The sequence below is a fragment of the Emiliania huxleyi genome, assembly GCF_000372725.1.
Source record: "Emiliania huxleyi CCMP1516 chromosome Unknown EMIHUscaffold_171, whole genome shotgun sequence".
NCBI classification, from domain to species: domain Eukaryota; phylum Haptophyta; order Isochrysidales; family Noelaerhabdaceae; genus Emiliania; species Emiliania huxleyi.
Window position 1 is genome coordinate 88186 of NW_005200871.1, and position 23660 is coordinate 111845.

Below are 23660 nucleotides of genomic sequence, written 5' to 3' on the forward strand. Positions count from 1 at the left end.
TGTTAATCAGCGAACCGATTCATCAACTACTTCGCTTCGAGTGGCGCCTCGAGGACGCCGCTTCCCTCGTGCACCTCAGCGATGCACGCTGCCACCTATTCACAGCTAGAGGTGTGAAGAGACGCTATTCACAGCATGCACCTCAGCGATGCACGCTGCCACCGCGCGGCAGGAGGCTGCGTCGACGCCTCCGCTGTCGGAAGGAGGAGCGCCTCTCCAGAGCACCACCCGCCGCGCGAGCGCGTACTGCGCCTATGGGACGTGTCTCGGACGTGTCTCGGACATGCCTCGGACATGTCTCGGACATGTCCTGGAGAGCGTGCTGCGCCTTGAGGCTCATGCAGTTGTCGTCGAGCACTTCAAACGCGGAGCGCATCACCCGCTCTGCGGAGGCTCCGCCTATGGGACATGTCTCCGACATGCCATGGACGTGTCTCGGACATGTCCTGCACCCGCTCTGCGGAGGCTCCGCCTATGGGACATGTCTCCGACATGCCATGGACGTGTCTCGGACATGTCCTGCACCCGCTCTGAGGCGGCTCTGCCGTTCTCGACGCCGCCAACGCTCACATACATCGACTCCTCCCCCGCCGCCGAGTCGGCCTCGCCGCCGCCCGCGCCGCCGCCCGCGCCGCCCGCGCCGCCCGCGCCGCCCGCGCCGCGGCTGCCGCCGCTGACGGCGGCGAGGGCGGCGATGGCGGCGGTGCCCGGCACAGACCTCAGTCCGCACCCAAAGGTGTCGAGGGGCGACGCCGCGAGCTTGGCTCTGCCGGAGCGCCGCACGTCCGCGCCGCAGCGCGCGGCCGCCGCTCCTCCGTCGGGGACGGCCTCGGCGGCGGAGGAGGCGGCGCCGAGCTCGTGCCGAGGCACGCCGAGAAGGTACGTCGAGCCAGACTTGGTGACGGCCGCATCGCCCTCGCACAGCGCCGGGTGGGAGTGCAGCGGCGTCGGCGGGTCCCCGGCAGCGACGATGGTGGACGTGGTCATCAGCTCGCCCTGCCGGAAGCCCTCCCGCCCGAAGACGTACCCAGAGAGCGCGCCGTCCCGCGTCCAGCCCCACTGCTGCAGGAGCGGCGGTGCGGCGGCGGCCGAGGCCGGCCCGCTCGCTCCGTCCTCGAGGAGGGACGGAGCGGCGGTGTCGAGCTCGATGACCTCGGCGTCCGACGCGGAGTCGTCAGAGTCGGAGGGCGCTCCCACCGCGTCGGTCGCTCGCTCGGCCTGCTCTGACATGGCGCTCGCATCAATTTAAAGAAACCTGCGCGCGGCGTTCTAGAGGGCGTTTCACTAAAAAAGGAATCTCCGCGTAAAATTTCTTACAAGTTTACCTTCAGCGACGCGCTCGCCAACTCCGGAATCGAGAGACTTTGCACGGTCGTCTCGCCGCCCTGGGCTACTTGAGCACGATCACATCGCCCTCCGTGCTCGCCGGCGAGGCCGCCCCGGCGGCGCGAGTCAGTGTCCGCGTGCAGGCCGCCGGCTCGGGCGCCGAGCTTCGCCTCTTTGTGTGCTTGCGGCAGCGGCAGCCCCGCCGTCAGCGGCGGGCGGCGGCAGTGGCGGCGAGTGCAGAGGCAGCCGGCCGCACGGTCGTGGCCTTCGATCTCGGCTCGTATGCGAGCGCGATGACCGACGCCGAGGTGGGCGCGATGGCTCGCCAGCTCGGGCTGTGCTACGGCTACAACCGAGGCCTGCCACAGCCCTTCCGGCTGGCGCTCTGCGGGCTGCGAAACGCCGCTCCCGTCGCTGCACGTCTGGAGGCACACTGCTGGCGGTCGTGGGTGCTCGGTCGGCACGAGGAGCCGCCGTGGGGCACCTGGCCCGCCGCTTCGCTAGTCTACCTGAGCGCAGACGCCGAGGCGACCCTCGACCGCATCGAGGCTGGCGACGTGCTCGTCATCGGCGGCTTGGTGGACCACGCCAACGTCGCGAGCCGCGTCGGACTTGCTCGCGGAGTCGCCGAGGCGCACGCGGTCCGCACCGCGCGGCTTCCTCTCGACGGCATCGTCAGCGTCCGCAAGACGAGCCTCACGTGCCTGGCCGTCCTGCAGATCCTCGCCAACTTTGCGGAGAGCGGAGACTGGGCGGCGGCGGTGCGTGAGGCGCCCGCACTCCACTGCGCGCCGATGCGCAAGTACGTCGTCTGGCACTGAGGCTGCCGGCGCCGTACGTCTGCAAAGTTGGATTTTCGTGTTTACCCAGTGTACTTGGAGCACTTGGAGTGCGGTCGGTAACCTCACGCCCAGCACCGGGGAGCTAAGAAGCGCACCCAGTTGGCCAGACGATCGGTATCGGGTTGCGGGCTAAAAAAAGAAAGAAAACACACAACCCAAGGGTTGCGGCGGCTACTGGGTTGTGTTTTTTATATGTTTTTACGATTTTAGGCATTGTGGGGTTGGCACTCCCATCGACCCTCATGACCTCCTGCGGTCTCTGAGATGGACACCAGTAGGTGTGGGACCATAGCCAGGGTACACTCGAAGGCTGGGTAAGCAGTAGAGGTCGATACTCGACGCGTCCCACATGGTCTGTGTCGCTGTCGGCACGCTCGCCGCCACCACACAGGGATTTTAAGGAGAGGTGTGTGATGCGCTAGCCGTCGCCCACCCTAGGGATGTTGAGTCCTGGCTCAACAACGCAGGATTTTTTTATATTACCCAAAAGCTAGGCTACACAACGCCCTCTATGTTGGGTCAAGGCGGGCGCCTAGAAGAAAGCGCCGCCCCCCGAGGGGGAATCCCACCCGTACCCCGAGCCCCCGTCGAAGAGCGCGTCGAAAGCGTCGTCGCCTTCGTCGTACTCCTCCCCTTCAAAGCACCGGACCGGCTCCCCCCGGCCGTGCTCCCTTGCCCAGCGCATCTGCCGAACATGCGCACGCTGCTCCTCGCGCGCCCTCTCCTCCGCGGCGCGCGGCGTCCACCCGGTGGACGCCAACAGCGACTCGAGCGTCGCGCGATAAATCGCCTCGCCTTCCTCGCGTGATACCACCTCGCCCGCCTCCTTCGCCACCGCCTTCTTCCCACGCCGCGATAGCTTCTCGCCGCCCTTGCTCGCCAGCGCCGGCGATGCCGTGGCGCGCCCACCGCGCCCGCGCGCCCGCGCCTGAAAGGTAGCCCTGCCGTGCCCGACGGCCCCCCGCGCCCGAAGGATGACCCGCGCCTCCTCCTCCGTCACGGGCGTCTCGCGACCCCCTCGCGCCTGGAGGATAGCCCGGGCCTCCTCGTCCGTCACGGGCATCTGCGTCCTGTGCTGCAGGGCAATCCTCAGCGCCCGGACGCGCTTGTCCTCCTCGGCCGTGGCCGCCGCGCTCGCCTCCGCCGCCCCAGAGTCCCCTCCTGCCACCGCCTCCTCCGCGTCCGCGCCGCTGTAAGTAGAATCCGAAGCTCCGGCGGACGCAGCAAGTGGCTGCGAACTGTGCCCGGTGTCGGTATGGCGCGTCGCTGAAGGATCGGCAACAATTAGGGTCTTCGGAGCGCGGCGGCCCGCCTCGGCGGCGGCAGCGGCGCCCTCCACCTCCTCCTCCCCCCCCGCGGCGGCGATCGTCCCATCGCCGCAAGCCGGCAGCGCGGGCGCCACGGGGTCCATATAGGCCCCCGGGGCGCCGCCTCCGGTTCCGCCTTCCGCGGCCTGCACACTGCAGGCGCCGCTGTCCGCCTCTTTGGGGCGCGCGCCGCCGCGGCCCTCGCCGCCAGCCGCGGCCCCGCCGCCGTGCTCCTCGCCAGCGGAGCCACTCCCAGCTCCGCCGCGGGGGCCGCTTGCGGCAATCGCATGCCCGTCTGCGGCACGCGCGGCACCCTCGGCAGCGTCCGTACCGCCGCCGCCGCCAGCGCGCTCGCCAGCAGCACCATCGCCGCCGGCCATCGCGCTGCTGCCCGCCTGCGCGCCAGTCGCAGCCCCAAGCGGGGGCTCGACCAGAGACAGGGAGGCAAAGGACGACAAAGCTGCCTCAGCCGCGTCGCAGCTGTTCAGGGCCGGCAGGCAGCGGCACAGCTGACGTTGCACGGTCTTGCCGAGGCCGAGCCCCTCGAGGCCGTCCTCGGCGACCGCCTCGAGCAGCGCCGCGACGTTGCCGACGTCCTGGGCCAGCAGCTGCGGCACCACCTTACCGGAGACGAGCGCAGAAACGCGCGCCCGCTCCAGGAGGGCCGCGATATCCTCGTCGAGATCGATGGACGGCCGCGAGGCCGCCATCACCGTGGCGCCCGGCCGCGCGGCCCCGGGCTGCGGGTCTGTGCTCGCCGGCGGCGGTGGAGCGAGAGGGAGCGAGCAGTCTTGGGCGCCACGGCGCCTTTCGTTGCTGGTAGCGAGTCGACGCAGGATTTTTGGGGAGGGTACAAGCAGCGTTAGGGCGCTCTCGTCACGGTCGGGCGTGCGAGGCTCCTGTGCCTCCGGTGAAGCCGATGCTCAGCCCTCTCCCACCGTCGCGGTTCGCCCGTCACCTCGCCTCTCCGCAGGGTTCATCTCTCGCGCCGTCTGCATCTCTCCGCCGGTCGCCAGCACCCGCGCCACCGACTAGCTGCACCGCCACTCGCGACGCGCCACCCTCGCCCACAGCCTGCATACGCGCTACTCCCGCCGTGCCTTTGCTACCACATGGATCGCATGTCACTGCAAACGCGCCCGCAGCCGCGCTTTAAAGGTCTGCCGTGCTGGCTGACGATCTCACTCTCCCGCTCCTATTGCATCTGCCTCCCGCCCCCCAGCTCACATTTCACGCTGCAGTAGGTGCTCCTGTCGACGCTGCCGCCGCTGCCACCGCTACTGTCACCGCTCGTTTGATAATCGACGCCACGCTTAGCGGCAGCGAGATCCGAGGTTCAGTCAACTTGCCTGGTGCGCTCTTGCGCGTGCCTTCAAGATCCACAAGTCAATTTGTACCAGAAATCCAAAGGTGGTGCAAAATGGATATCTCAAGATTGGCCTTTACTTCGCGCACCTGCTCTCCGCCGCCGCCGCTTACCTGCTGGCACGCCACCGCCCCGCGTCGCTAACTCAAGCCTCCCTGCTGCATCTTCGCACCCCTGCCACATGACTCGATCGCCGTCGCTGCTACCGCCCTCTCCGCCGCCCTCGAAGGCGCCACCAGCATTACGGCCGCCTTCATATCTCATTGATGCTGCCACCAACGCCACTTCCTCGATTCTGTGCCGCTGCAGCGGCGAGGCGCCGTCGCCACGATCGCCGCCAGCGCTGCTGACAGCCTCGGAGGGGAGCGTCGCCGTGGCCGCGTTCTGGTCTGCCCACGCTTCCCTAAAATGTCTAGGACGAGCTCAGAGGCTAAGGGCGCATCCTGTGGGACCATCTAGCTCTACTGGGTCCGCGACGGCGGTCGGCGCACCCCCGTCTCGAACTTGGCCTGTCCGAGGGTTTCCGGCAACCCAGAGGGAAACCAGAGGGTCCCCAGCACTTTGCGTTTCCGGAAGTTTCCAGGGAAACCAGAGGGTGTTTGGTGCTCCATTCTGTTTCTCTCGAGTTTCCCTCGGGAAACTCGCGAGTTTCCCTGAGTCTGAGAGCTGGTCTGGGGCAAAATCTGGGGCAAAATTGAGGAAATCGGCACGATACCCAGGTATTTTCCAGGTATACCGGGGTTTTCCAGGTATACCCGCAAAATACCCGGTATTTTGCCGATTTTGGCCCCAAAACAGCCTCAGACACGGCTCAGAGCCCCCCCAAAATGACGAATTCCACGGAGTTTCCCCGGGGTTTCCCGAGGAAACTAGAGGGTGTTGTAGGGAAACGAGCAGGAAACACGGAAAGGAAACCAGGTAGGGTGCGAGAGGAAACCCTCGGACAGGCCAATCTCGAACGTGTGTGCTCTCTGTCTGTCTGTCAGCTGTTTCGGCTAAGTCGTTTTGTACCGGATTTCAATGTTAGTGGCAAAACCGCGGAACCGAAAATGGCGTTTAATTTCGCGCACCTGCTGTCCGCCGCCTGCGGCGGCGCTCCGCGCCGCTTGGGGCGCCTGCGGCGCCCCTGGGCGCGCTGCGCGCGCCTGTTTTGGGGGGGCTACCAGCACCGAAAAAGTGCCGGATTTTTTGGCCAGCCTCATCCGGCGGCGCCGCGGCTGCGAACGGCCCCCGACTGCTCTGCAGACGAGTGCATGGACCTGCTCGAGCAGCACGCGCAGGCGCTCGCCAAGAGCGTGACCTCTCTGCTCGAGGGCGTCGCGACCGGAGCTCCGGCTCCCGCCGCTGCGCCGAACCTCGAGGACGCGCTGCTGGAGGGTGCCGACGCGCCGGCGCCTCGCGGCGCGATCGCGTGGGCGGAGGCGCGCGCGGGCGAGCAGCCCGGGGCGGTCGCCTCGACGCCCGCCGAGGCGCTGCTCCGCGCCGACCTCGAGGCCGTGCTGCGCCAGCGCTCGCAGCTGCGCGCCAAGCTGGTTGCCGAGACGGAGCGGCGCGAGGCGGCGGAGGCGGAGCTGGTCGCGCTCGGGGCGCAGTGGCTCGGCACCGAGACGCAGGCGGCGCTTCGCCGGCGGGCGGAGCAGCAGGACGAGCGACGGCTCAACGCGCACGCCGCAGCGCTGGCGCGAGAGGCGGAGCAGCGGGTCGCGCAGGCGCAAGCAGAGACCGCGGTGCTGCGGCAGCGGCTCGGCGAGGAGGCGCCGTCGCCGGTGCAGCTGCGGTCGCAGCTGCGGGCGGCGACGCGGGCAGAGGTCGAGATCGCGCAGCGAGAGGCGCGGGCGGAGGTGGCGGCGGAGCTGGAGGCCGCGCGGGCGAGGTGCGACGGCCTGGAGCGCGAGCTGTCGGAAGCGGAGGCGCGGCACCGCAGCGACACGGAGCTGCTTCGCCAAGCGCTACGCAAGGCGGACACGCTGCTGCAGGAGCAGTACGACACGGGCTTCGTCGCCGGTCTCAAACAGGCGGCGGAGGCGCTTGGCCACGGAGGCGGAGGCGGCGAGGCAGGCGGGCGAGGCGGCGGCGGCGTCGGAGGCGGCGGGGGAGGCGGCGGGGGAGGCGGCGGCGGCGTCGGAGGCGGCGGCAGCGGTGGGGCCGGCGCGGCGGGAAAGCAGAGGGGCGGGGGCGGCGGGGCAGAGGCTGCGGCGGGCGGACGGAACGGCGATTGCGATCCGGATGTGAGCGGCTGGGACGGGAGCGCGTCGGGCGAGGTGCGGTGGCCGTAGATGCGAGATTTCCTGAGATGTCCCAAGGTATGCTCTGAAGACGCCCGTCTGGGAGAGTAGGCGCAGTGGCAGGGCGCGGCCACCGAGCGGACGGGGCCTCTTCTCCCGCCGTGACCGGCCACCCCGTAGTTCTGTGTTCGGCATCAGGTATTTCTTTGTCTGTAGGCCTCCCCTTCAGCCGGGGCCGCGACAGCCGAAATGTTTCTTTTCTCTTGATTCGCGGTCTTTCTTCTGTAGGCCGCCCCTCCAGCCGGGGCCAGGCTGCGACGCGGTAGAGGTGCAGTCTGTGCAGCGGCCGCTGGAAGGGCTCACGCTGCGGGCGCCGCGGTCGGCCGCGGAACCGTTTCGCGATCAGTCGCCCGCAGCGGCGGCGGTGTGGCCGCCTCCGCCTGGCGACGAGCGGAGCACCGTGCCTCGTCTTGGGTGACGCCCTCTCTACAGAGACTTCGACAAAAGATTGTGACTGGAGAATGGGTATGGTGGATGCGCTCGCGGCTCGGCGTTGCTGCAGGTTGTGGCCCCGGGCGGGCGGGCGGTGGCGCAGGTTTTACACAGTGGGACACGAGATCCCAGCATCGGAGTACAGGTAAGGTAAGGTAAGGTAAACTTCTCCACACACACGAGGTTCGAGGTGGTGGGGCAAGGGGGGGCAACCCTCGCGTCTCCACGTCTAACGACAGGAGCCCCACGGCATTTAAAGTGCAAGGCCCGGTGCGCGTGGGTGAGCGGTGTGTGTGTGTGTGTGTGTGTGTGTGTGTGTGTGTGTGTGTGTGTGTGTGTGTGTGTGTGTGTGTGTGTGTGTGTGTGTGTCACGTCACTGCATCCTCTGCCGGTTCCTCCCGTCGCCTCTTCTTTGTTCGTATGTTTTTCAACCCATCCTTCACGAAGCCCTCCCATGTAGCTAGCGTTCTTTGCGAATGTCTCGAGATGGCCAGCAGGCGCTGTCTGCTCGCGGCCTGTGCGGGCCGCTCGTCCTCCTCGCCCTTCTTTCGTCCTCCCGTTCCTCCCCTCCACCATGGCCTGTAAGGCGTGTAGACTGCGGGGCGCCGCGATAGCGCGGCGCCGACGGTTGTGTCGCTCATTGTCACACCCACGACACGGTCACAGTGTGTGTGCAGTGCGTCCACTCCGGCGACCGTGACGCCGTCGGCGCTCGTCAAAAGCATCTACTGTGGAGCTCTAAGTGTGGTTGCGTGTTGTACTAGTGATGCTGCACTAGGCGGCCCGTTTTTAGCAAAAAGCAGATACCAGTTACCACATCGCGCGTGGTCATCGAAAAACCGCATGTGGCAGGGCGCCAGGGGAGGTCGGAGAAACCTCCCAGCGTACACGGGGCGCCCCGCCGTTCCTTCGTGCCCCCCCTCGGGACTCCGCCCGGCGGCGAGCCTCTGTCACTGGCCAATGGTCGATCGCAGAACGAGGTGACGTGCACCCGGCCATCGGCAAATACACACAGTGTACTACGTCGCCAAAGGGCCGGTCCCCGAGAACCCGCCGCCTCGTCGCCCGCCTCGTCGACCTGCCCACGGAGCTCCTCGTGCGCGCCCTCTCCCGCTGCGACCCCTCCGACATCGCTCGAGGCCTCCAAACTACCGCATCCAGACCTTTATCTCGCCAAACGCGAGCGTTTTCTTCTTGCCAGGGAGAATGACAGTCACGTAGCGGTGCCTGGTCGGGGAAGAGGAGGAGCACCGACCAGCGAAACAATGAGCGTAGTAGAGTGGGAGGAGAGAGAGCGCGTGAAGTCTAGCTCCAGTGTCCCGTCCAGTGCTCTGTGCTCCTGTGGAGGGGTCGACGTCGAGCACTGCGCTCGACGAGAGCCCCTCAGGTGCCTGCGCGCCAACCACCCCCCGGTGTTTTGACACCATTATTCGGTATATTAACCTCGCGGCCGCCTAGATAGACCGAAAGAGCTAGACACCGCAGGAGACGAGGCTGCGGCTGCTGCTGCGGCTGCTGCGGCGGCGGCTGCTGCTGCTGCTGCTGCTGCTGCTACTGCTACTGCTGCTGACAACGACGACGACAACACCAGATACGAATTCCCCACCTCGCCCCCGCCCGCCCGGCCCCCCCGTCCGCCCGCGTGCCCGCCCAGCCCCCCCCCCCCCCCCCCTCCCCCCCCGGAACGCCCACACCCAAAACTCCACACACATCGATGTGTAGGGAGGCGCTCGATATCTCCTCTCGCTGCCTACTCGCTGCCTCGGGGGAGGAGGGGAAGAAGTCGAGCGGGCGCCACTGCGCTCGCCGTCCCGAGGCCCCTCCCCGAAAGGCAAGTCTTAGCCACACGAAACCGAGACCCCTCCCCACCGCCCCGATCCCCCCACCCCCTTGCTCCCCTCCCCCCCCTCGGGAGGGCCGAACTGAGGCGCCCGTGGGGACCCCGCAATTCCCTTCCCCCCTCGGAGGGGGCCGGACGGAGGCGTACCCCGTGGGCCCCGCTCTTTCCCTCGCATAGCGGCCACTCTTCGGATCGCTGGTCGAGCGACCCGGGGGATGCCCCGCGCGCCTGACCCAGGCGCGAAAACGAATCTGCGAGGCGTGGCCGCACATGCGGCCCGATGGGGAGGAACGGGGCGAGCCCCCTCCAACCCACCCGCGCTAGGTCTCGGGTTTGACGCATGGGGTCACTCCCGCGAAACCCATGAACTAGCCGGGGCAGTCGGAGAAGGGGCAACTCCGTGCACTGACGGTCGGCCGTCAGAAAACACGCCTCCGTGGCTCGGGTTACACCAATCCTCGCTACCCAACGCGGCCAAAGGATATCCACCTCGAGAACGTTAGAACTCCCACCCATGTCAATGTTGCGAACCCAGCGGCTGTCGACGATTGCCCCGGCCACCCGAGGCTAGAGGCTCAGCCGCCATGGCTCCGGCCTCCAACTCTACGCTCGCGCTCGCCACCGGCGCCGGACTCGCAGCCAGCGCCGCGCTGGTGCGGCCGTGGGACGAGTGGCTGACGTCGCACCACGAGCACGACGAGGAGTTCGAGCGGGAGGACGGGCGAGGCACGCTGACGCTCGGCTCATGTCGGCCGACGACGCTGGGCCAGCTGGCGCGCGGCGCGGGCAGCTGCCTCGCCTTTCTCGCCGCCTGCGACGCGCTGATCGCTCGCCGCGCGCGCGACGACACGGCGCGCTACTTTGTGCTCCACACGCTCGCGAACTGGGTGATCACCGTGAGCAGCTCTGGAGAGATGGCGGCCGTGCTTGGCGACCCGGTCAACTCGTCGCTGGGCAAGTGCAACCTGCTGCCGACCTACATGATCCCTTGCCTCTTTGGCTACCACCTGTCGGTCTTCAAGAATGTGCCGGCCGAGGAGTGGCAGCACCACATCATCTTTGGGCTCGGCCTTGCCGGACCAGGCCGCCGCTGCTGTTAACTACTCTGATCACGCCCTTTCACTAGTCTCATTGAGACGTGCTCCTTTGGGCCTTGCCGGACCAGGCCTCCGATACTGCGTCGGGCCTGTCCAGAATGCAACCTCCTCCTTCACGTGCGGCCTGCTACTTCTTGATGACTAAGAGGGAGTAGTTCATCGTCAGGCAATATCCTTCTTCATGTGCGGGCTGCCCGGCGGCGTCGACTACGCGATGCTCGCCGCAGTCAAGGAGGGGCGGATGGCCTCCTCGAGCGCGAAGGTGTGAACAGCGCCTCTTCACAGCGGCGCCTACTGTGCATAGGAGGGGCTGATGGCCTCCTCGAGCGAGAAGGTGTGGAACGCACGGCTGCAGGTGTGTTGCCGGGCGAGTAGAGAACACGCCTGCTCTCCACAGCAGAAGCTTCGCCCGGCGGCTTCAGCATGTGCAGCGGAAAGCACGGTGGAAAAGTGAGGCGTGGCCTCTGCTCGTCAGGTGTGGTGCCGCGCGCCAGGCGTTTTGCTCTAAAGCCACGCGGTCGACCCTGATTAGTAAATGACAACAGCCAACACATTAACAGGCGTCTTGCTCTGAAGCTACGCGGCCGACCCTGGTTAGTAAATGACAACAGCCAACCAATTGTCAGGCATCCTGCTCTCGAGCTACGCGGTCTACTTGCTCTCTCAGTACTCCAAGGTGCGCACGCCGCACAAGCTGCTCCCGTACCTCCTCTTCCTCCTGGCTGCCTTCAACGGCCAGTACTACATGCAGAAGGTGGTCGCCAACACGGCCTTCAAGAATCACGGCCAGGGGGCGTGCTAGCGCACGAGAGCGGTTTCGCCGCGTCTCTAGCCGGAAAATACTTTTGCGGCAGGCCAGACGGTGTGGTCGAGCTTCCTCGCGCCCCGCGTGCGGTGTGTTAGGCGGCGCTCCGGTGGCGGTGTAGCCGCCGAGAGGGGGCGAGTGAAGCCCGACCTCCGTCACCGTCTAAAGGGTGTCTCGGATGCTGGGTTGACCGAAATCGGGGGGGACGCGACCCACGACGCCACAGACGGTCCCGCGCCTCGCCGCTAAGACGGGTATACGACCGCGGCTCGTGTGCGTGTACCCGTCTTTGTCCGGAGTGAATACTCCAACGCGCTCGTCGGTGACGGTGTCCCCCGATTTCGCCGCGCTCCGGCACCGTGACAAGAGACGCACGCCGGCGTCAAGCTGCTGTCTGTACGGCCCCGGCATCGCCTCCCCTGGCTTAGCTAGACTGAGAGTTATTGTGCACATGGTTAGTCTCTACAATATACTCACTGACACTCCCCCTCCCAGAGCTCGTCCCGGTCCGCCACGGCCATCCTCGGCCTCCGGAGGGCCCCCGGCCGCGGCGCGGTGCGGCGGCGTCACAAATCCGACCACAGAGCACCGGGACGCGGTCGGGCGATCTAAGGCCCAACTAGGCGTATGCATTGCCCATCCAGGGCTATCACCTGGACCCATCAACAGGCGCCTGCGGCGGAGCAGGAGGGCCCGGCGCACAACCCCCTGGTCAACTCACACCCTCCACACACCCCGTAAGCCTAGGCCAGCGGGTGCGCCTCCCATACCAGGCAGCTCGACAAGCGGCAACGGCGCGCGCGCTACGAGAGGCGGGGCTCCAAGGCCTCACCCTCCTCCCTCCCACACTCCCCGCACGTCTGGCCTCGCAGGCGCATGCCCTGGCAAGCGCTGCCGCTGCCGCCGCCGACGCGCGCAATCGAGGTGAGCGGGCGCATGTGCTCAGCCGAGCTGAAAGTGGTGACGCTGGAGGTCGGCGAGACTCCGCCACGATGCTCCGTCATGTGAGCCGAGTCGTGTTCAAGCATGAGGTGTGCGGACAAATCTCTCTTTGTTACAAGTACCGCCAACACAAGTGGCGCGAACAGCTTCAGCTTTTCTCGCCCGCTCTGCTGAGGGCGAGGCGCCGAGCTACGGTTCCAACGCTGCAGCACTCTCCCTCTATTCACAGCAGAGATGGCGACGCGTCCTTACGCGCGTCCTCGTCCCCACCTGCTTTGCTTCAACGTGCTGCCATGGAGCCAGCGCGCCTCGCGCCATGATTCAATCGCCATGGCCGGAGCGCTGTGGATCGCAAAGGCCCATGGGCCGCTGCGCAGGGCGGCACGCGCAGGCGCTACACAGATCAGAGCATTGGCGCCGAGAGCATTCATTTCCGCATTCAGTTGTCGTTGTTCTGTCGGCTCGAACAGCCCGTACAGCCATTCAGCGGCTGGTGGACGGCGCGCAGTCTCCACGCGGATCCGCATCTCGTGCACACCGCAAGGCGCCGCCACCACATGGACCAGCCCGATGGACTGTGTTTGTGGTCGGGGTGGACAGTTTGCTGTTCAGCGTATCATTGAGCAGGATGAGATGAGCGTCTAGTGGTGAGGTAACGGGCGAGGTCCTGGGTGCAGAACCCGCCCTGACTCTGCCGATCCACTGGATGCGACTCAACTGCTGATACCGAACTTGTGCTGGCGGGCAGTGATTTGTGAGCGTATCGTTCAAGATTGGGGTCAGCCCACCCAACGGATGGCCGTTCGGTCGTACGACATTCGACTCGACTGTGGACTCACTCCGTGCCAGTCGTCAGCCGCCAGTTCAACGCTCGCAATGCGGTATGAACGCGGTGTCCGCGGCGGTGAGCTGCGCAGTTGGTCATTGTTCTTCGTTGCAGAGTCTTTTCTCGCATTGCGACCCACCAAGGCCCATCGACGGCCAGCGCCCAAGGTCTGATTGTGCCCCCGGCTGTGCGTCAGCAGCGGCTTCAGACAGGGCCTGCGCTTGAAGGGGATTTTACATTTACGGGCTCTGCCAGCAATGCGTGGAAGGCGACGCGACGGTTGAAGGGTACTGTCCAGAAGGGCACTGTCGCTCCGGGTCGGGCGACGGTGCCGCAGTGTCGCTCCGGGTCGGGCGACACTGCTCGCGGCGTCCGGGTCCTGCGCCTCCCGACGAGGTCGGACGGCGTGGTATTCCGGCCGCCGCGCCTCGGTGACTGGCTGCCGTAGAAACCAGAAGTACGAGGGCGTTGTCCACCCTAAGATGGACGGAACTCGGAGGGCGTTGTCCACCCTAAGATGGAAGGAATTCGGAGGGCGTTGTCCACCCTAAGATGGACGGAATTCGGAGGGCGCTGTCAGGGTCCCCCTCGGGGAGCGACGGCGCCCGACCGTCAGGGTCCCTACGGGGAGCGACGGCTGAAGCGCAAGGGTACTGTCAGGGTCCCTTCAGGGAGCGACGGTGCCCTAATGTCAGGGTCCCCTCTGGGGAGCGACGGTTCGAAGGGCGCTGTCAGGGTCCCCCTCGGGGAGCGACGGCGCCCGACCGTCAGGGTCCCTACGGGGAGCGACGGCTGAAGCGCAAGGGTACTGTCCGGGTCCCCTCGGGGAGCGACGGTGCCCTACTGTCAGGGTCCCCCTCGGGGAGCGACGGTTCGAAGGGTACTGTCAGGGTCCCTTCAGGGAGCGGCGGTGCCGTACTGTCAGGGTCCCTCCGGGGAGCGACGGTTCGAAGGGTACTGTCAGGGTCCCCGCAGGGAGCGATCGTACCGCAGCTGCGGCTAAAGGCCTGCGCTGCCCGCGGCATTCGAATGCGGCGCCTCCCGACTGAGTCGGCTCGCGTCGTATTCCAGCCAGAAGGGCGCTGAGACGAGATCGCGATCTCGGTCATCACGCCATCTAGACTTTAGCGAGGCGTGTGGCGCGCCGGCAGCGCCGCCGCCGTCTAAGGTACTGTCAGGGTCCCTTCGGGGAGCGACGGTGCTGCTGAGCGTCTGCTTGAACTGCTGTCGTCCCGCCAGAGTATATCTCGACTAGCTCTTCATCGAGAAGAGCGTCGACTCGTGCGCCGCCTCGTCGGCGGCGTGGCGGGCGGGCAGCTGGATGTGCTGTCGCCTCGCCATAGGATACCTCGACTAGCTCTCGATCGGCTAGAGCGTCGACTCGTGCGCCGCCTCGTCGGCGGCGTGGCGCACACCCTGAGTCGGCGTACACATAACTCAGGGCCACATCCTCCCTGTCGCCCCCCCCAGCACTCCACGGTGCCAAGGGCACAAACAAGGGCACAACTCAAACAACAGACGACAAGAAGTGACATGTGAGGCTAGAGCACCTCGTCAGTAACCGCACATCCAGTGGTTTTTCTCTTTCTCGTGGGCGGGTGCACGGAGCTAAGTGCCTCGCCACCCTCGCAGGAGTCGCTTAGGCGGCTCCCGTGGTGTACCTGTGTTAGTGCCAGTGCGAGCCAGTCCCGTGCCCAGTCCTGTGCCCAGTGTTGTGCGAGGGAGTTTTGTTGTAAAATTCTCTTTCTCACTCCAGCTCCTTCGGCCTCTGGCTCCTCTGGCCCAGCATCCATGCTCGCTCTTGTCAGCTGCTCTGCCACCGCGCTCGTGCTTTCGCCGGCGCGCCGCGCTGGCAACCTGCAGATGCTCGCCGTCGAGGAGTTTGCAATCTCAAAGGAGATCAAGTCGGTCCGCGTCTTTGACGGTGCCCTACCGCAGCCTGGCCGTCCTTCCTTACGCCGCAGTCAGCCGTCACCGCCCGTCTCTCTCGAGCCAGGCGAATACGCCGACGACATCTGCGACGAGGTTGCCGCCGCGGCGCGCGCCTGCATCGCGGAGAAGGGCTCGTTCTCACTCTGCATCCCGGGAGGCTCGGTGGTGGCCGCTCTCGCACAGATGCCGGCGGACGCGTTCGACGCGAGCAAGGTGCACCTCTTCTTCGCGAACGAGAAGATCCCCTCCTACCCGTGCAAGGAGGGCGGCCTCGACGCGGCCAAGAAGCTAGGTGTGTGCCCGGACGTGTGGCGGAGATTCCCCGAGAGTTACTTGAGATTCTCCGAGATTACCCGAGATTACCGGAGATTACCCGAGCTGGGAGTGTGTCCGCCCGCCGCCCGTGGTGAGACGGTACCCACTGACGGCCTGGCTCTTACCTACAGGCGTGCCCGAGGCGAACGTGCACGCCTTTGGTGAGGGCGAGCCGGCCGCTGTCGCAGAGAGCTACTCTTCCCTGCTCGCCTCGCACGCCTCGATCGACAACAGCGGTGAGTCGGTTAGAGAGGGGAAGAGACTGCCTGGCCAGTGACTTGTTGGCCAGTCAGTGGAGAGTGGAGACAGTCTGGCCAGCGACTGGACACACCAGGTGGGGCGAGGGTGGGCACACCAGGGGATAGACTAAGCGAGACGGGGAGAGACGGCCTCACCGGAGCAACACACAGGCCACAGACACACAGGCTAGACACCCAGCGGCGCCGTCCCGTCGCTCGACATGCTGCTGCTGTTGCGAGCGGCGCCTCTTCACACCCCTCGCTGTGAACAGGCGCCGTCCCCTCGGTCGACATGCTGCTGCTAGGCACGGGTCCGGGGAATCTCGGGCAATCTCGGGTAATCTCGGGTAATCTCGGTCGACATGCTGCTGGTAGGCACGGGTCCGGACGGGCACGTCGGCTGCCTCTTCCCGGACTCTGCCGAGATCAAGGCGAGCCGCGCCGGCAAGGTGGCGCTCGCCCGATTGCGGTCAGTAGTCTCATTACCCTAATCATCATCAAATCTGGTTGCTGTTCTCACTGTGCTTATGATTATCATCGTTACTATTGCCTTCACCGGCATCACCTCCATCATTGTTGTTGTTTGCTCCCCGACATTCGTCGCTACAGGTTGTGCTCGCGGGCAACGACGCGCGCGCGGACGGCGATTTCGTCGCGATTTCGCTCGACGTGATGAACGCGGCAAAGTGCGTCATCGTGTCGGCCGCCGGGGCGGGCCGCGCCGAGATGGTGGCGAAGGCGCTCGCGGGCAACTTTGGCCCGTTCGACTGCCCCGCCGGCTTGGTCGAGGCCGAGGAGGAGACGCTCTGGTTCACGGACAAGGAGTCGATCGCGGTGTCTGACGCCCTCACGTGTGCGAGGAGGGGCGATCTCGAGCAATCTCGGGTGATCTCGTGCAATCTCGTCAGGTGTTTGACGAGTTTGCGGACATCGAGGACGAGGACGAGCTCGAGGAGGAGTGAGCCGGCGCGAGGCGCTGTCCCGAGGCGGGGCGGCGGGGAGCGGTGCGGCTGCGGGGCCGTCCGCTGTCCGGTCCCTGCTCCTCCGCCCCCGTCTGTTTCTTGGAGCACAGCACTTGGACACTGCAACTTTTTTTCTTTTTTTCAGAGCGCCCCCCCACTCGCCAGTTTACCAGTTGGGCACGGCCGATGGCTTCCAACGCCCCGTCGACAGTGTGGGAGGAGGCGCGGCACACCCTCACGAGATCTAAAAAAGAGATCTAAAAAAACGCACGCTATGTTGAAGCAAAGTCATCGTCGCCACTCGCCAAGGCCTGGCGCGCTCTCTTCCGCTGCTCCGCCTTTCCCGCTCCTCCTCCTCCACCCTCCGCCCTCCCGTCGGCCCTGCCGCCCGGCGCATGTCGAGGCTCCGCGCACACCTCGCACTTTGACCGCTGCGCGCGGTTCACAAAGGTGCAGGCGCGGCACGACCATGCGGCGCCAACGACGAGAGGCCGGGTCGCGCCGCAGGCAGAGCAGCTGGCGTTGGCCTGCCCGTTGACCAGCGTGCAGGAGCGACATGTCCACACGGCCGCCGCCGTCGCTGCCGTCGCCGGCGGGTCCGAGAGCCGTTGTTGCGCCGGTGGCGGTGGAGCACGCAGCAGCTTGTGCGCGGCGTCACGGAGCTCTTTGGACGCAAGCGGGCACTCGAGCACGGCGCGGCAGCGGGCTGCGATGGCAGGGTGCTGTGCCATATACACACCCAATGTACTGCGCTGGATTTGGGGCAAAGTGGGGTAGGGTACCAAGCTGATTTTTCCCCACGCTGGTAAATCGGGCTTGTAGGTATATTGTTGGCAAATCAAGGCACAGAGCTCACACAGAATCACAGCGGGAGGAAAGCGGCGAGTCGCAATTCCAGGGGTCGTTGTGGCGGGCCACCCTGTCCAGAGAGGCATGGATGCCAACCTGGGGTCTCTCGACCGAGTCTATGAAGCCCTGGCCGCCTCCCGGTGGTGGTGAAGGTTGAATAACCAAGCGACGGAGATGGTGCGGGGGTACGGGTGTTCCAGGGGGTCACGACACGCACCGACCCTTGGGGGGTCCGAATAAGATACATCATAAACGATGTCATGAATGACAACGATGCGGCCTCGGTCTCTGACGGGATAGTGTGAACGCGCCGCCATCCACGACTAATTCAAGTCACGACTCATTGTACGAATCCATGGTACATAAAGGAGTGAACATCAGAGTTAGTAGTGCGCACTTCCCGTTGCGCCTCCTTCCTGGACCGCCGCTGCACGGGGCTAGGCACCAGAAGATGAGTGGAATTGATGAATTGGGCCGGTGTCCGTGCCTCCCCTCTATACGTCAGAGTGGGACCTACGCCGCGCCGGGTAAGGGGCGCGCCCGGTCCTCGACGGAGCCGCGCGCCCCGAACGACCCAGGCGGCGAGTAGTCGTCCTCGAACCTTCGACATGTAGTTGCCCATAGTTAGCGCCCGCCCGCCCCCCCCCTCCGTCGCTTCGCAAAAGAAAAAACAAAATAAAAACAAGCAAAAGACAAAAGAGAAAGCGAAGCCAAAAACGATTGCGTAAACGGCGTCACAAAGCCCGCCGGTTTTGATCGACAATCGTGAGATTGACCGCCGTCGACCAGAGAATGGCAGACGATGCGTCAGCTTGTGCGGCGCTCGCGCCGCGCAGGCTGGCCCATCGAGGGCACTCTCTGGCGCTGTCCGGGCCAAGCGCGGCGCCGCGCATGCTGCGTGCCACTCGCCGTGGCTTGCGGTGCAGCGCCACTGCAGCCTCGAAAACGTCGCGCACAGCACCAGCATGCTGCCCACCAGGCAGCAGAGTGCTGCACCGGCGTGCAGCGGACGCTGCGGCGCTGCGGCACCGCCTCCCCGCCCTGTCCACGGAGCAGGCGAGCGGCGGCACGGCCTTCCACCAGCTGCAGGAGGTGCGCACTTCCCGGTGGAAGCACAGGATGCTCCCTCCGCATACGCAGCTTTGCGCAGCGCAGCGTACGGGCCACGCCACGCAAAGCCGACCCTCAGTCTGCCCAAGAGGCTGTCTGCGGAAGGCCTGGCAGCGTGTACTCGCCTCCTCCGCGGCCATGCCCTCCGCCCGGGCGAGCGAGGAGCGGGGACACAACCATTTCTGGAATCGTGTGTCCCCGCAGGAAGATTTTTTTATTTTTTTGCAGACCGATTCACGTGCCCGCTCGCTCGCTCGCTGGCGCTGCTCACGCGCTCGCTCACGAGCGAACACAAGCGCACGCACGCTCGCGATGGGCAAAAAGCGGCCGGCTCCTGAGCCGGAGCTCACTGGCTGCGTCCACGACGGCGAGCTGTACCTGCACGACGGCGAGCGCGTGTACAGCAGCGAGCGTGACTGGCAAGGCAGCCTCGTGCAGGTGGGCACCCTCGGCGCGAACGGCGCTGTCGAGCTCCTTGTCGCCACCCGCAAGCCTCCTGTTCCTCCACCTCCGCCGCCTCGTCCTCGTGATCATCCGCCGCCTCCGCCGCCTGCTCCTCCGCCGCCGCCTGCTCTCCCGCCGCCGCCGCCTCCGCCAGGAGGTCCGGCTGCCGCCGCCTGCACCTGCCGCGCCCTCGAGTGGGGTCGCAAGTGCTCGTGCGGCGCTGCGCTCGGACTCGGCCCGCTCGGCGGCGGCGGTGCCGGGCCGGGACCCTCCACGCTCTCGCGCGAGCAGCAGCTGCAGCGCGTCCGCCAGCTGACGGGCGACATCTCAGAGCACGGCCAGTCGACGCGCGGGCGAGTGATTGAGCAAGGAAGGAGTCGATGACTAGGCGACATCTCAGAGCATGGCAGGCTAAAGCAGCTCGACCGGGCCGTCGGCGCGTTTGAGCAGATCTTTGCGGAGGGCTTGCACCCGACCGGATACGCCTACTCGACGCTGCTCAACGCGCACGTGCTCGCCGGCGATCTCGCCGGCGGCGCGCGCGTGTTCGAGGCGATGATGGCGTCGAAGTGCCGGCCGAATTTGGTCGTGTACACCACCATGCTCAAGGGCTTCTGCGCCGCGGGTGACATGACCGCCGCCGTCCACTTAATTAATTCAGTGGTCTCATTCGTCAGCTGATCATTAACTCATCAGGTGACATGACCGCCGCCGTCCACCTCCTGCGTCGGATGGCCCACGGCTCGCCCCCGCTGATGGCGGACATCCGCGCGCTCAACACCTTTCTGCGCGGATGCGTGCGGTGCGGCGACGCTGTCGCTGCGCGCTGGGCATTCGCTCTGGCGGGCTCTGCTTGGCGCGTCCTAATCACTTAATGACTCCTTAATTGGCATTAATCAGGCATTCGAGATGGCGGGCTCTGCATGGCGCGTCGTGCCGGACGGAGTGGCGCACGTGGCGTTGGCTCGCCTCTTGTCTCAGTCCCTCGCGCTCAAGGAGCTGCGAGCGCACGTCGAGGCGCGCCGCGAGGAGCGTAAGGAGCGACTGAAGGCGGTCGCTGCCGCGCGGTCAGCGAGTCCGCCGCCCCCGCCGGCGGACGCACCGCTCGCTTGCTCCTTTTGGGCGGCGGGGCGGTGCGAGCGCGGCGCGAACTGCCGCTTCTACCACGATTTGTCCGTCGTGCAGTTGGACGAGGCGGCGGAGGAGGCGGATGCCACCGACGCGCAGGCGGCGATGGAGCTCCACGTGTCGCACACGAATGCATTGACTAGTCAGTACTGGATTGGCCTCACTAGGCGGCGATGGAGCTCCACCTGTCGCACGCCGGCGCGCTGCTGGGCAAGGACGCGCTGGCACGCGACGCATTGCGACAGGCGCGCCAGCTGCTCCCGAGACTTTTGAGTTAGTAAGTTGCCCATTGATCAGCATTAATTGGCATTGCGACAGGCGCGCCGGTTGCTCGCCGAGTCGAGTGCGCGCGGCGGAGGAGAGGCGGGCGGCGGCGAGGCGGGCGGCGGGTGGGCTGGCGGCGGCGGCGGGGAGTGGGGCGGCGAGGAGCGGGCGGAGGCCAAGGCATTCCGGCGCGTGGAGCTGCAGCCCTCGATGATTACATTAGTTAACTAATCAATTGACTCACTAATTGAGGTGTTTCGGCGCGCGGAGCTGCAGCGCGAGGCGCAGAGGCTAAGCCGCTCGCTCGGCGCAGTGGCGGCACAGCAGCTCGTTGCGCCGCTGCGCCGGACGCTGCTGTTCGGCCGCTCGCCCCTCGTGCCTCCGGAGGCGGAGATGTAGCCGAGATATCGCCGAGATATCGCCGAGGTGTAGCCGAGCCGAGGTCTAGCCGAGGTCTAGCCGAGGTCTAGCCGAGGCTAGCCGAGTCTAGCCGAGATCCCGCCGAGATCTAGCCGAGGTCTAGCCGAGATCCCGCCAAGATCTAGCCGAGATCTCGCCGAGATGTAGCAGATCCAGCCGAGCCAAGACCGGCGATGGCTTTCTTTTTTAGGCCCTCTCGCTCGCCCACCCGTCCGAGATGGATCACTTGCTGCAGCCAGACCCCCGCGGGCCTGCTCCACCTCCTCCTCCTCCTCCGCCTCCTCCTCCGCCGCCGCCGCCCGCCGCCGCCGCCACTACCGGCACCGCCGCCGGTGCACCGCCTCCGCCGCCGCCGCCGCCGCCGCCGGCCGCTGAGTTGCCGCCGCTCTCGAGGAAGATGCTCGTGCGGCGCCTCGGCTCGCTGCGGCGCACACCACCTTGGCTGATCGTTACTCACTTCGTAGCTAATTGTTGAAGGCACCTCGTCGGCTCGCTGCGGCGCACTCCACCGCCGCTACGTAGGAATGATTTGTTGATTACTTCTTCAAGGCACCTCGTCGGCTCGCTAAAGCGCACCCTCGGCCTGCGACCCGCGCTGCGACGGGGCGGCGGCGCGACGGGGCTGTCGCCGGCGGGCAAGCGGTCCGCACGCAAGTCGGCCCAAGGGGTGGGAGTGAAGGCCGACTTAATTACTTCGGAGGGGGCGAGTCCTCAGGTCTGCGCGCAAGGCGGCCTCGCGCCGCTTCCGGAAGGGCGCGGCCGCAAGCTTCACATGCCTCCCCCTCTCTCCCCCCGTCTCTCCCCATCTCTCCCCATCTCTCCCGCACAGGCCTGGCCGCCAGCTTCACGCGGGACGGCCGCATCCGGTGGCAGAGGCTCTTTGCGGTAGAAGCGGAATGCTAGCGTGGCTTGTCCCCCAAACAGCGGTCGAGAGGACGCGTAATGCGCTGTATTCCGCCACACTCCTCGCCCTCCCGCCCTGATGCCCGGGTCATCAGCGCGTAGGCTCTTTGCGCCTTCCGTCGCCGACGGCGCCGACAGCGCGCCGCCTCCGCCGCCGGTACTGCCCGTGAAGCTCGAGCTGGCCTCGGGCACCGGCGACTGGGTGGCTGCCCAGGCGGCGGCTAACTAATTCTAATAATAGCTGATTGTTAGCTAATAATCATGCGACTGGGTGGCTGCCCAGGCGGCGGCGGACGCGGGCGCGGCGAACTGGGTGGCGTGCGCTGAAGCACAAGCGCGCGATGAATACGTACTCAACCATGAAGCTACGAACGGCGTTTAGGTGGCGTGCGAGCTGAAGCACGACCGCGTCGCCTCCCTCCTCTCCCGCGTGGCTCTGGGGCGGGTCGACAACTTGGCGGTGGTTGGAGGAGACGGTGTCGCGCTGCTGCGAGACCGGGTGTCGCCAGAGTTCTGAAAACACAAGCCTCTCTCCCAGCACACTGGCACGACAAGGGCGCGGACTGGCGCGGACTGGCACACACACCGGCACACCACCGGAGCCGCCTAAGCGACTCCGTTAAGCACGGCGATGCACTGCTGCTCCGTGCAGGTGCCGCCAGAGTTGATTGATTAATTAATTAATTCGTTAGTTAATTAACCGGTGCAGGTGTCGCCAGAGTCGGTGGCGCACATCTTCGTCAACTTCCCCGAGCCGCCGCACCGGTGGGGCACCGAGGCGGAGATAGAGCCGAGAGATGGCCGAGAGATGGCCGAGAGATGGTCGAGACATAGCCGAGAGAGATACCGCCGAGATTCCTCCTGGTCATAACCCACAAGGAACCGCTCTCGCTCCTGACTAGTCACTCCTCTCTAATCATGACTCTCAGGACTCACTCTCGCACCTGACTAGTCACCTCCCCTCTAACCATGCCTCTCAGGACTCGCTCTCCCACCTCACCGGCTCGCTGCTCACCCCGCCACTCTTCGACGCCGCGCACCGCGCGCTGCGTCCCTCCGGCCGCCTTACCATCTTCTCCGACAACCACCGCTACTGCTGCAGCCTCGCGCGGCTGCTCGGCGAGATGCGGAGAGGCGCCGCCGCCGCCGGCGCCGCAGGCCGCTGCTTCGCGTCCGTGCCGCTCGAGGGCCGCTCGTGCGAGCGGGTCGACGGCACCCGCGTCTTCCGCGGCGTCTCCTGACTGCTCATTAGCACGCAGTGAAGTGTCGACTACTTGTTAATTAGGCATCCGCATCTTCCACGGCGTCGTCCCTCGACTGTTGATTAGCAAGCATTAATGTGTGGACTACTTGGCAACTAGGCATCCGCATCTTCCACGGCAGCCCCGGCGCGGAGGGCGGCTTCCTCGTCGACGAGCAGTCCTACTTCGACCGCTTCTGGGAGCACGGCCAGCACGCGGACCGCTTCTTCCTGCTGCTGGAGAAGGCGTAGCGTGTGGTACTACACACCAGCGAAGCCCGAAAAGGCTGTGGAGACTGAAGCGCGGCCACGCTTTTGGTGAGGGTGAGAGGAGACCCGTGTGGATGAGGAGACCCGGGGGCGTGCGCGCGTAGATGCTAGATCCCGGATACCCCCTCCGACTAAAATACGGGCGTCGGGCGGTGTCAACATGACCAGTGGTACTGTAAAAAGGTAATTCAGAGAGTTCTCTACGGTGTACAGCACCACACGACAAGGTGTAGGTGAGGAGGTCGTGCTAAAGCCGTACTGTGTGCTAGCTGGTGGGTGATGGGGCGACGCGTGCTGCGCCTCGTGGGGGGCAAGAGGCAAGGGCGCACGGCGGGGGAGCGCGACCCTCACGACTCCAGTCTCGGGACCTCGAGCCGTAGGCTAGTTCCATTTCACTGTGGCACAGCTCGCGTTACAAAACCTTGATTTTGACCATTAGCGTGTTTCAGAGTGAAATGGAACTAGCCGTACGTCTACGACTACGTCAGCAAACATCTAGAAACAGCGTTATAAATT

General features: G+C 65.9%; 9 protein-coding genes across 9 annotated transcripts; 6 read left to right on the top strand and 3 right to left on the bottom strand.

Annotated features, from left to right (window-relative positions):
- Window positions 1–26: 26 nt before the first annotated feature.
- On the bottom strand, window positions 27–1230 carry EMIHUDRAFT_231260 (hypothetical protein; the record flags this gene model as incomplete). Its single annotated transcript, XM_005784217.1, has 3 exons — window positions 27–95; window positions 526–582; window positions 679–1230. 3 exons carry the CDS (start codon window positions 1228–1230, stop codon window positions 27–29), a joined length of 678 nt encoding a protein of 225 aa, XP_005784274.1.
- Window positions 1231–1619: 389 nt separating this feature from the next.
- On the top strand, window positions 1620–2147 carry EMIHUDRAFT_231261 (hypothetical protein; the record flags this gene model as incomplete). The annotated part of the gene is made up of 1 exon (XM_005784218.1): window positions 1620–2147. One exon carries the CDS (start codon window positions 1620–1622, stop codon window positions 2145–2147), a length of 528 nt encoding a protein of 175 aa, XP_005784275.1.
- A 553-nt stretch (window positions 2148–2700) lies between these two features.
- EMIHUDRAFT_112533 (hypothetical protein) lies at window positions 2701–4185 on the bottom strand (the record flags this gene model as incomplete). Its single annotated transcript, XM_005784219.1, has 1 exon — window positions 2701–4185. The coding sequence occupies one exon, from the start codon at window positions 4183–4185 to the stop codon at window positions 2701–2703; it is 1485 nt and encodes a 494-aa protein (XP_005784276.1).
- Window positions 4186–6085: 1900 nt separating this feature from the next.
- On the top strand, window positions 6086–7408 carry EMIHUDRAFT_456175 (hypothetical protein; the record flags this gene model as incomplete). The annotated part of the gene is made up of 3 exons (XM_005784220.1): window positions 6086–6373; window positions 6752–6845; window positions 7355–7408. Coding segments are annotated over 3 exons (434 nt in total), but the record flags the coding sequence as incomplete, so codon positions are not given.
- Window positions 7409–9982: 2574 nt separating this feature from the next.
- EMIHUDRAFT_112535 (hypothetical protein) lies at window positions 9983–11297 on the top strand (the record flags this gene model as incomplete). Its single annotated transcript, XM_005784221.1, has 4 exons — window positions 9983–10423; window positions 10662–10757; window positions 10800–10850; window positions 11172–11297. 4 exons carry the CDS (start codon window positions 9983–9985, stop codon window positions 11295–11297), a joined length of 714 nt encoding a protein of 237 aa, XP_005784278.1.
- A 3560-nt stretch (window positions 11298–14857) lies between these two features.
- Window positions 14858–16605, top strand: 6PGL (6-Phosphogluconolactonase; the record flags this gene model as incomplete). Its single annotated transcript, XM_005784222.1, has 8 exons — window positions 14858–14992; window positions 15065–15292; window positions 15447–15551; window positions 15827–15859; window positions 15930–16003; window positions 16164–16388; window positions 16463–16516; window positions 16566–16605. Coding segments are annotated over 7 exons (854 nt in total), but the record flags the coding sequence as incomplete, so codon positions are not given.
- Window positions 16606–16788: 183 nt separating this feature from the next.
- On the bottom strand, window positions 16789–17247 carry EMIHUDRAFT_231270 (hypothetical protein; the record flags this gene model as incomplete). Its single annotated transcript, XM_005784223.1, has 1 exon — window positions 16789–17247. One exon carries the CDS (start codon window positions 17245–17247, stop codon window positions 16789–16791), a length of 459 nt encoding a protein of 152 aa, XP_005784280.1.
- A 2089-nt stretch (window positions 17248–19336) lies between these two features.
- Window positions 19337–19600, top strand: EMIHUDRAFT_72137 (hypothetical protein; the record flags this gene model as incomplete). Its single annotated transcript, XM_005784224.1, has 1 exon — window positions 19337–19600. A coding segment is annotated over one exon (264 nt), but the record flags the coding sequence as incomplete, so codon positions are not given.
- A 2113-nt stretch (window positions 19601–21713) lies between these two features.
- Window positions 21714–23126, top strand: EMIHUDRAFT_231273 (hypothetical protein; the record flags this gene model as incomplete). The annotated part of the gene is made up of 4 exons (XM_005784225.1): window positions 21714–21836; window positions 21918–21947; window positions 22017–22110; window positions 22996–23126. The coding sequence occupies 4 exons, from the start codon at window positions 21714–21716 to the stop codon at window positions 23124–23126; spliced, it is 378 nt and encodes a 125-aa protein (XP_005784282.1).
- Window positions 23127–23660: the final 534 nt, after the last annotated feature.